This window comes from Aphanomyces invadans (genome assembly GCF_000520115.1).
Source record: "Aphanomyces invadans strain NJM9701 unplaced genomic scaffold supercont1.106, whole genome shotgun sequence".
Classification (NCBI taxonomy): Eukaryota; Oomycota; class Saprolegniomycetes; order Saprolegniales; family Verrucalvaceae; genus Aphanomyces; species Aphanomyces invadans.
This window is the reverse complement of record NW_008580251.1, coordinates 61,260-70,193: the sequence shown is the minus strand read 5'-3', so window position 1 is coordinate 70,193 and position 8,934 is coordinate 61,260. Positions and strand designations below refer to the sequence as shown.

Genomic DNA, 8,934 nt, shown 5'->3' with positions numbered 1-8,934 from the left:
GCGGCCATTGCTGTAACCATTCGATACGCTCGCATCGGGCGCGTCATGGACGGAATTGCGGTCTGGGTCGAGGTGCGTGCACCATGGTCTGTGTCGTCCGCGACAAACGTCGTGATTTGCTCTAGCATCATCTTGCATGGGGAGTGGTGGCGATGGTGGGCATTTTTTGTGTGTCGGTCGTGGTCGGAATCCCGTCTACGGTGCTCGAAGCGCTCTGCGGCTTTCTCTTCGGCTGCCTCGGCGGCGCAGCCGTGTCCACCGTCGGCAAGGCCATGGGCAGTGTCCTCGCGTTTGTGCTCGGTCGGTACTTCCTCGGGGACGTCGTCGTCGTCTGGATGAGAAAGTACCCCGTCGTCCACGCGATCTCGCTCGTGTTTGCCGCCGACGCGACGAGCAGCTGGCAGTTGCTCTTTTGTGCCCAGATGTCGTACATGCCGCTCACTATCAAGTGCTACATGCTGAGCATGCTCGACGTGTCGACGATGCGGTTTGTCGTGACCAATGTCCTGTGTGGCATTCCGTATTCGGCCTTTTGGAGCTACATCGGGAGTCAAGCAAAGGACGTGGCCATGTTGTTTGCCGGGAAAGGGAAGGCAAAAACAGAGCGGTTCGTGATTATGGGCTGTGGCATCGGGTCAGGGGTGCTGGGCCTTGTGGCAGTAGGTTTCTATACCAAGAAGAAACTCGCGGAGCTGCAACATGAAGTGCCACAACTCCAAGTCAGGTCGGTTGGCCAGGACGACACAATTGATGGTAGCAGTGGCTCCTGCATCGTAATCAAATGACACCAAATCCCCGTTCCGCATTATTTGTCTAAGCATGGAGGAGTCATGAGCTTGGGGCCCCGTCGTGGGTCCATTCCGCGCTCATGGCCGCGGCGGCGCTTTCGGCGTTAGCGTCAAAAATAGGTCCGAGAGCAAGTTGGATCCGGATGCGCCAATCAGAAGTGCGAACAGGGAATAATATTCACGATTCGGGAAGAAGGTATAGCGAACTCCGTGTATTTTTAAATCTTGCAAAGAATTCCGATTTGCATACAAATGTCAAGACAATCCCATGTCCCATCGACGAGCAGTTGAATTCTCGTGGAGTCGTCGCAGCAACGCGCGCGACGGAGATGGCGTCGACAGCCTTGGTGATGGAAGGATCGATGGACGTAGACGCTGCGGTGGAGAGTTTGCGTGCGCTGAAGTTGGGCAGCGACATGGCCACCAGTCTTGGCCGGAGCAAAGCAGGGGGATTTGGCGATGGGCACGACCATCCCGTTTGCCTACGTGAGCACTACGAAGCAATGATGGTCGATCAAGCCCACCGAGCGCACCTGACGGCGCAAGAAAACACGCAACTGCGATCGATGCTGGCCACCATGGAGGGTCAGAATCAGGCGCTGCGGCACACGGTGCACGCGTTGGAAGGGTACAGAGACAAAGCCGAGGCACAGGAAGCACAGATCGACCACTTGCAACGTGAAATCAAGCATCTCAAGCAATCCAACTATTCGTTGCAGGTGTACCTCCAGCAAATGGATCACGCAAGAAGCATGAGCTGCGCGCCTCGACCTCCAGATGTATATTAAGCAAGAAACCCATGATATTCTCTCTACTGTGTCATGAGGAAGGGCGCGCGCTTGGTGGGTCAGACAGTTCACGGCGACAAGCTTCCAAGAGACTAGTCGTTGCAGCACATGAACATAAGTCGTGGATGGCGCCGGTATCGCGCGCGGGTACCGTGATTGCACATGCATTTGCGCCGAAAACACGGCCGCGGCACTCTGAAAGTCGTCAAGCAGACCATTTACCTACCCAACACACGAAGAGGGCTTCATGGATGGCTCACTCATTGTAGATATCCTTCATAGAAACACCTCTGACTCGACTTCCGTCACCTAGCACAATGTTGTGTGTTGAAGGAGCATGGACCATGTGTGGAAGACAACCTTGCCTTCAACGGCCAAGAGCGCTTGTACAGGCAAGTCCATCACAGGTTGCGGAGTTGTGTTGTGCAGCCTGTATCATACACGGATCAATGTCCAAGTGAGTCGCGTGCGGATGCAGCCAACGTACGCTTTGTCGCCGCGTCTGTTCTGAGAGGTACCAGACGTGGCGTTGGGGGGCATCCACACGTGCGACGACGACGACTGCGTGGATCGAACCAATGCACGTGGACTACGTGCGGTAGCATGGAGTATGGGCAAGACTCCATTGACTATCGAGGTTTCACGAGGGGCTTAGTACATGAAGGCATGCGCGGCAGACGGCTTCTGCAGGGGCAGTTCGCGCGGCGGGATGCGATTTGCATTCGGCACGACCATTGTCCAAAATTCCGATGAAAAAAGTTCACGTATTTTAAAAATCTCCACAGACGATAAAAATATCTTTGTGTTTGTACCAACTTTAATTTCAAACCGGTGGCGGGTAAAAAATGCAACACCACTCCATCATCACAACTTCAAAAACGACGTGAAGGTGATGTTGGGTCGATCGCGACTCGTGGCGCAGCCTCTGCGGATGCACTCGCTTCTGCCGCGTGCCCAGCGAATCCACAGGGGTATCGCTTACTCGTCTATCCAAGTATGGTCGTCGCAGGTCGATGGAATGAGCACGAAGCGTTTCTTTGCGACTTCCTCGACAGGTGGCAGTGCTCCACGCCGCCCCAAGCTGCTCGGCAACAACGACGAATTCCACCCACGTGATCCGAGTGTCGTGCCGAGTGACGTCTTGTACGAGTACAATCGCAACGTACGTGGAGGTCCGCGAGCATGCATTCCATTCCACCACTCTCGAATAGCGCTACTTTACCTTGATCTCGTCGGCGTCCTTGCTTCAAATCGCGTTCTGGTCGTGGCTCAAGGGCACAGAAGCGACGATCCCAGGTATTCTCATCTCTCCATGAACCGATCCATCGAATTACGTGCTTGTTGCGTTCCAGCGGCTCCCGTGGCGACCCCGTCGCCGGCATTGGACCCGAGCCTTCTCTCTATCGTGACGAACGAAGCTTGGTCATCTGTCGGGTTGGGGGCAAGTGTGATCATGTCTGCAGTCGTTGTGTTCTTTGCCCAAGTACGTAGACGTCGCCATGTCGTCCTCAATTTTCCCTAGCGCTCCATCGCGCGCATATCCGTTATTTCCGGCGGCAGTAAGCTCCGCCTGACGACGCAAAAGTTTCTCGGTGTACGTCTTCCACGGCACCACGCACGTTGCTCATGCGGCATGTTGGGAGTAGGGTCTGTCGGCGCCGCTGGACATTCCTGTCGCCCAACTCCGCGCGTCGTCCATCTCGGACAAGTACATTTCGGTCAAGGTCGGGACCGAGCCAGGGTTCTACCTCATCGATTTGGATGGACACTTTTACAACCGCCACAAGCTCGACCAGTTGCTCCAAGTGCCCCAAGCACTCGGTGTCGAGCACACCACGAAACCAGCGGCTGCACCTGCTCGACCCCAACCGAAGAAGCCGTTCCGTCGCACCGATCCGCGCAGATCGAACCAGAACAAGATGTGATTGCCACCAAGTGATTCACCATGTCCCATGGCGGCACATGAACATAGCTGTGTGTGTCTTCCCATAGGTTAACAGTCCCATAACGGTGCACGTACAACGAGTCGAGGAGCGCTACATCGGTGCAAAGTGCGCCGCCACGTGGGCGAGTTGCTGCTGGGTATACATCTTTCTCGCGCTGTCGACAAGTTTGCTGTGGCTTTCCCCGACCTCCTTGAGGGCATGGAGGAGGCCTGTGGTGTCGTCCTGGGCCAGGAGCAACGTGCGGCTGTCGTGGAGCATCGCAGCACACAACACATCGACAAAGCCAAAGTCATGCGGGGAAAGGCCGAAGATGGAATCCCAGATGACCCAGACTTGATACATGGGGAATTCTCGAGCAAGGAGGAGGCGAACCCACCGCAGCAGGTACACTTCGGGCGGTACGTCGAACGAGTCGAGGTGAGCAGCAAGGGCAGGATCGACTCGATGCAGGAGGACGTTGTGAATGCGGTCGCATGTCGCTTGCAGAGCAGACAAGTCATCGCGTGGGGAGCAGGGTGGGGATGGTTGGTCTGTCGGTGGCGCCCGTGCGGCTGGCGTAGAGGAAACGTGGGGGCAAAACATCGGTGCCATGCGCTTCATCACTTGCTCAAACAACGCGTACGTGTCATGCTCGAGGAAAAAGTTGTCGGCGAGGGTCGCCAGGAGCGCTGCGACCGTGTCTTTGCAGGTCCTGCAGGCAGCATGAGGCAAGGACGTCCCCAGCATTCCAACGGCTCGGTTGGACGTACGACGTGCATTTGGCTTTCAACGCTGCAAACGGCCGCATCTCGAGCACAGAGTCCGAGCCCAGCATGGACCTGCCAACGTCGACCATGTCGACGTGCACATACGAGTCGTCGTCTCCTTCGTCATCGCCCTCATCCACCGTGCTGCTCACGTCATCGTTGTCGATGTCTATGCGATCCCATCATGCCATCATGTTTTCATGGAATCACGTCCGCTCGTACCATCGACTTGGCTGGTGCGGTCGCTGCCACTGTTGGGCCATCGCTCCACGTGCAGCAAGTACACGAGGACGGCCAAGAGCTCCCCCATTCCCTGCACACGTCATTGCAAATGCCAACCACGCATGTCAGTACCTGGTTGTACGACACAGCAGGGTGCTCCGCCGCGTACACGAGCAGCACGTGCACGAGCATGCGTTGCATGTGGTCGCTTTGAAAGAACTGCATGTTGCACCGCGTCCGACGCACGTCTTTGTAGATGGCGTGCACCATGTCGTTTCGACGCGCCGTCGACGACCCGTCTTCCACTTCCGCGTCGTCATGCATCGCAAAGTCCTAGTATGGAGTATGGTTCGGGACGAACAGACATCGAACGCGATGGACAGGATATGTACCTCGCGCTGAATGATTGCCGGCAAGTCCTCGGGGACGTGTTTGTGCCGCAGCGACTCATAACGCTGTCGGTGGGCGGACGTGATCGCTGTCCAGCTGCCGATCGGTGCATCCATGGGCAAGCAGCCAAGCCAGAGCCGCCACGTGATGCTGCGCAGACACGACCACGAGAATGCCCCCCGCGCCGCTTGACTGCGGATGTCTGTCTCATTCGACCGCACGAAAATCTCGATGAATTCATCGACTCGAGTGCTGGCGTCGCGGGATTGAATCTCGAGGACAGTCGAGGTTGTGATGTGGCTTGACAGCCGTCGCCGTCGACCACCGCTTGGAAACGACGGAGAATCGACTTGCGTCGTCGTCGGAAATGGCGCGTCCATCGCGGCAGCTTCCAGTGTGGTGCAAATGAGATCGACCCACTCCTCGGCATCGTGAGGAGTATCAGCACATAAGTACCATGTCTGCTCCAGCGTGATGACGCAAAAAACTTCTTCCATCAAGTCGACGCTGGCACTATGCAGTTGAATCATACCCGTGGGGATTTTGTCTATCGGTTTGGATAACGGCAGTGTTGCTACGGTTTGCGTGTACCTGTGGCATCCTTGTAGTAGTAGAGCGTGAGATTAGTCACGTCCGTCCCAACGAGAGCGACGATGTATGATTCCCATTTGCGTTGCATGCCCTGAACTTCGAGGAGCAAGCGTCCAGCCTTGAGTCGGGGGAGTTTCGCTGCCATCGACGTAGGAGTTGTTGTAGGTGTGGCTGAACGGGAGTCGCTGCCGACGAGGGACGCGATTGAGGAAGACGACAATGACGCAGTTGCTGTCTTGATAATGCGGCTGAGGATTGTTGACGTGTCGGCCGACGGCGCCGCCGCGGACTCCATTGAGGTCTCCTGTCGTGCGCGATACAAAATTTTATCGTGCGAAGTTTCGAATCCAGAGAATTCTGCAATTCGAGATGGACCAATCAGGGAGGAGTACGTTGCATTTATGCTAATTGATTGGCTCATCCAGCACGTGAACAATCTAATCAACAATCTTTCGCGACTGTTGGCACCAGCGCCATGGTGAAGTACTACCTCTCGGACCAGCTTCGGTCCTTCCGTGGTGCCGCGTCGGAAGCCGACTTGAACCAATCTGTAGCCCTCATAAGTGTGCTTCTCCTCAATGCAGACGAACGCGCTGAATTTGCTGTCGCAGACGGAGCCACCGCCCTCGGCGACCACCTAGTTCGACTGTGCAACGAACAAGCGGCAGCCCGGTCCAAGTGGAAAAGGTCGACAGCGTTCGGCTTTGACGTGTCGGAGACGGGTTTGCGACAATTTGTGCGCTTTCTTCTCGTATGTATTGTCCATGCGTCGTTGGAAGCGTCGATGGCGACGCAATTTTGCTCGGCCAACTTGCCTCAGTTGCTCTTTGACGAGTTCGTTCAGCCAACAGGAGACATCTTTTCTACCCAAGATGCGTCGTCGAAGCAAGACAACCAAGAATGCGACGAAACGAACTCGACTGCCACGACGCCAGTACCAGAAGTTTCCCTTCGGCTTATGGCCCTCGAAGCGCTGCGTAACCTGTGCTATGTGGTATATCCTGCCATGTCATGGCACTGTCTAACTCCTCTTTGGAAGGACTGGCCTCGGCCACAACTGAATCACGCAGCACTAGACGAATTGTGGGACATGCTATTGCCGAAGACTAGCCTCGAGACCGTTGAGGGCGGTCCAAGTGGATCTAGCAAGGAAGAGCAAGTGGCGTGCGATATCTTGGCCAACTTGGCCTCCCATGCACCTCGAGGCACCCATGCAACGAAGGATCGGGTGACGAATCTCCTGCAGCTTCTCCTGCGCATGAACGTCAATATACGACAGACAGCACGGGCGACTGGAAATATTTCGTCCGACACAAACCGTTGCACCCAAATGGCAGCCTTGGCCGACTTGGCGGCGAATCTTGCCAGAGACACAGAGTACTCGATCATTTTGATCTGTTCGTTGGAGCAGGTCAAGCCACGAACGCGCGTGATGACGTCCAGCCTCGCCTACCTTACGCAGTGGGCGGATGACGCGAACGAAGATGCTGGCCTTCGCAAGAGCTTGCAAAGCCTCAACCACAACCTCGCCTGGACAGACGTGACGACAAAAGTGTGCGTCCAGAAGCTCGCTGCGTCCACGTTCTTGAACAGGTTTCTCCACGTGCGTGCAAATCAATGACAAGCTTCTTGCACATCATGGGATCGAGGACGCGACGTTTCCCAGTCTGTTCGATCCTACTCCCTTCGCACGCTCACCGGCGCGACCTGGCACCACGACGCCTCTCTACCTGTTCGCATACCTTGCCGGCCGCGTCTCGACGCTACCCACCCGCCTTCCGGCTAGCTAAAATTACTGTAACCAAGTGCATTGGAGACTAAGCGGTCGTTTGCAATGCTGCTTTTTGCGCACCACTTGAACTTGGCTAAGGCAATTGACGCCTCATCGCTTTCCGTCTGGCTGATTCGCTGTCGTACTGGAGGACGAGAGGTGGGACGGCACCGTCGCCACAGCTGGCGAAATGTCTTGTTGTAATGGCCGGGTCAGCTTGGTCTTTTGCCGACTTGAACAGCAAATGGCGCCGAGTGCGCGGATGGACGTGCCCTGTTGAAGCCGGTAGCGGCCGCGAGCAGAGCAGTAAAGCTATTTCGACGAGCGGTTGGGATGTGGACGGCGCTTTCCTCGATCATCGCGGCCACGGACTGTCCTGTGGTCTCATCGCAGAATAGGTCCGTCTTGGTCTACATGGATTGTTTGAAAAAATTGCTGACCTCGTGGAGTTGGATTCTGGGAAGAAGCAAGCATCTTGGCCGAAAAGCTACTGGGTAGGAGACCATAGTTTCTTGCTGGAAGCGAGGGAACAATGGAGCGAGGTCTTGGCAGCCCGCTGTCGAGCGTGTCGACCCAGCCCAGCTTCGACCCGACGCTTCGTGCGTGGTGGGATGCTCACGTTGGTCACCCTCAGAGATTGGACTCGAATGACAACGGCGCCGTCAACAGCGGTCACTCACATCGGCAACAGGTCGACCGGCGGCGCAAGAAGCGGGGGACGATCTGGATAACGTGCTCTGCCATGGCCCTCACTGGTGTCGGGATTGCAGTTGTCATCATCATGGGAAGGACCATGGCTGGTTTGACAAGCTCTGCACCCACCGATCGGAACAATTCGACCAAGGCCACACAACTGCCGACGGCACTGCCAATGTCCAACCAAAGCAACCAGAATAAAATTCTACCTCCCAATAACGCAACGTCACCGCCACGGGAGAACCCCGGAAATGGCTCGCTTAATGGTACATCCACCTCGAGTCCGTCCAAAGTTGTGGTCGCCCAACGACCTCGCGACAGTCGAACGAGCAGCCATGTTGAGATCGTCAACGACGAGGAAAGTGGTGGCGCAAAACCAAAGGACGACAGGTATCTGCCATCTCGTGGCATCAATCGTGTCAGAGTTTGTCGACCAGACAAACTCTTGCCCACAGGAGCATTTGATGCGACCAAGCTTGTGCGCCACATCAACTTAATTCGTGAAACCCTGCGTCTGCAGCATGTTGAATGGAGTGCAGTGGAATCAGCGGCGGTGGAATTTTGGGCCAACAAGGCGAATACGACGTGCCTGGCGACGACACCGACGGAATCCTCACCTCGCAACTTTTTCTTGGTGGACGAGACAGCCCAAGCAAATTCGACGTTCCGTTACCCGTTCAAGGATTGGTACCTCGCCGGTACATCAAGTTGGAACTACACCACTCATGCGTGCATTGGGGGCGACGACCAAGAATGGAGCTGCCACAAGTTTGTGTCTTTGCTCGCCGCGACGGCGGTCGGGTGCGACGTGTTATGTGGATGTCCAGGTGACAACCCTCACCTACGGCAACTCTGGTGCTCCTTCGACGTACCAGCCCATTACAACTTGTCGACCTTGCGTGTCCCGGGGCAACTAACGCCGTCGAAACCAGGGCATGCTGCATCACTTCGTGCCAGCGGCCTGGAGCCAAGTGACGCCCCTGCCCCCGATGACAC

At 56.1% G+C, this 8,934-nt stretch overlaps 8 protein-coding genes across 9 annotated transcripts in view; 4 read left to right on the top strand and 4 right to left on the bottom strand.

Moving 5' to 3' along the window:
- The first annotated feature begins 76 nt into the window (after positions 1–76).
- H310_14929 (hypothetical protein) lies at positions 77–805 on the top strand. Its single transcript, XM_008882904.1, has one exon. It carries the CDS (start codon positions 153–155, stop codon positions 783–785), a length of 633 nt encoding a protein of 210 aa, XP_008881126.1. The 5' UTR covers positions 77–152; the 3' UTR covers positions 786–805.
- A 260-nt stretch (positions 806–1,065) lies between these two features.
- On the top strand, positions 1,066–1,602 carry H310_14928 (hypothetical protein). Its single transcript, XM_008882903.1, has one exon. The coding sequence runs from the start codon at positions 1,118–1,120 to the stop codon at positions 1,574–1,576; it is 459 nt and encodes a 152-aa protein (XP_008881125.1). The 5' UTR covers positions 1,066–1,117; the 3' UTR covers positions 1,577–1,602.
- On the bottom strand, positions 1,547–2,321 carry H310_14927. 2 transcript variants are annotated; one of them, XM_008882902.1, is made up of 4 exons: positions 2,235–2,321; positions 2,064–2,165; positions 1,937–2,006; positions 1,547–1,885 (listed from the first exon to the last, which is right to left on the bottom strand). In XM_008882902.1, exons 1-4 carry the CDS (start codon positions 2,309–2,311, stop codon positions 1,853–1,855), a joined length of 282 nt encoding a protein of 93 aa, XP_008881124.1. In that variant the 5' UTR covers positions 2,312–2,321; the 3' UTR covers positions 1,547–1,852. The 2 variants fall into 2 exon arrangements, with proteins under 2 accessions (XP_008881124.1, XP_008881123.1); XM_008882901.1 differs by having other exon boundaries at positions 1,547–2,006.
- A 273-nt stretch (positions 2,322–2,594) lies between these two features.
- On the top strand, positions 2,595–3,501 carry H310_14926 (hypothetical protein; the record flags this gene model as incomplete). The annotated part of the gene is made up of 5 exons (XM_008882900.1): positions 2,595–2,738; positions 2,788–2,872; positions 2,929–3,059; positions 3,099–3,170; positions 3,223–3,501. The coding sequence occupies 5 exons, from the start codon at positions 2,595–2,597 to the stop codon at positions 3,499–3,501; spliced, it is 711 nt and encodes a 236-aa protein (XP_008881122.1).
- On the bottom strand, positions 3,453–5,796 carry H310_14925 (hypothetical protein). The gene is made up of 6 exons (XM_008882899.1): positions 5,472–5,796; positions 4,883–5,427; positions 4,623–4,823; positions 4,491–4,581; positions 4,272–4,437; positions 3,453–4,213 (listed from the first exon to the last, which is right to left on the bottom strand). Exons 1-6 carry the CDS (start codon positions 5,764–5,766, stop codon positions 3,613–3,615), a joined length of 1,899 nt encoding a protein of 632 aa, XP_008881121.1. The 5' UTR covers positions 5,767–5,796; the 3' UTR covers positions 3,453–3,612.
- Positions 5,797–5,920: 124 nt separating this feature from the next.
- On the top strand, positions 5,921–7,292 carry H310_14924 (hypothetical protein). Its single transcript, XM_008882898.1, has 2 exons — positions 5,921–6,465; positions 6,511–7,292. Exons 1-2 carry the CDS (start codon positions 5,947–5,949, stop codon positions 7,090–7,092), a joined length of 1,101 nt encoding a protein of 366 aa, XP_008881120.1. The 5' UTR covers positions 5,921–5,946; the 3' UTR covers positions 7,093–7,292.
- A 622-nt stretch (positions 7,293–7,914) lies between these two features.
- Positions 7,915–8,427, bottom strand: H310_14923 (hypothetical protein; the record flags this gene model as incomplete). Its single annotated transcript, XM_008882897.1, has 1 exon — positions 7,915–8,427. One exon carries the CDS (start codon positions 8,425–8,427, stop codon positions 7,915–7,917), a length of 513 nt encoding a protein of 170 aa, XP_008881119.1.
- Positions 8,428–8,817: 390 nt separating this feature from the next.
- The window catches only part of H310_14922 (hypothetical protein), a gene marked incomplete at both ends in the record, with an annotated part of 796 nt that continues 679 nt past the window's right edge, over positions 8,818–8,934 (bottom strand). Inside the window, one exon of the mRNA XM_008882896.1 lies at positions 8,818–8,918. Within this exon, the coding sequence (XP_008881118.1) occupies positions 8,818–8,918 (101 nt within the window). The remainder of the gene's footprint in view (positions 8,919–8,934) is intronic.

Excerpts from the sequence above, each read along its gene's own strand:
- H310_14928 (XM_008882903.1), top strand. The coding sequence starts at position 1,118 with ATGGCGTCGACAGCCTTGGTGATGGAAGGATCGATGGACGTAGACGCT.
- H310_14929 (XM_008882904.1), top strand. The coding sequence starts at position 153 with ATGGTGGGCATTTTTTGTGTGTCGGTCGTGGTCGGAATCCCGTCTACG.
- H310_14927 (XM_008882901.1), bottom strand. The coding sequence starts at position 2,311 with ATGGTCGTGCCGAATGCAAATCGCATCCCGCCGCGCGAACTGCCCCTG. Across the intron at positions 2,166-2,234 it reads TCTGCCGCGCATGCCTTCAT|TCCACGTGCATTGGTTCGAT; the intron begins GTACTAAGCCCC and ends TACCGCACGTAG. Across the intron at positions 2,007-2,063 it reads AACAGACGCGGCGACAAAGC|GCTGCACAACACAACTCCGC; the intron begins GTACGTTGGCTG and ends TGTATGATACAG.
- H310_14925 (XM_008882899.1), bottom strand. The coding sequence starts at position 5,766 with ATGGAGTCCGCGGCGGCGCCGTCGGCCGACACGTCAACAATCCTCAGC. Across the intron at positions 4,582-4,622 it reads CTGCTGTGTCGTACAACCAG|GGAATGGGGGAGCTCTTGGC; the intron begins GTACTGACATGC and ends TGACGTGTGCAG. Across the intron at positions 4,438-4,490 it reads CCGCACCAGCCAAGTCGATG|ACATCGACAACGATGACGTG; the intron begins GTACGAGCGGAC and ends GGGATCGCATAG.
- H310_14924 (XM_008882898.1), top strand. The coding sequence starts at position 5,947 with ATGGTGAAGTACTACCTCTCGGACCAGCTTCGGTCCTTCCGTGGTGCC. Across the intron at positions 6,466-6,510 it reads TGCGTAACCTGTGCTATGTG|GACTGGCCTCGGCCACAACT; the intron begins GTATATCCTGCC and ends CCTCTTTGGAAG.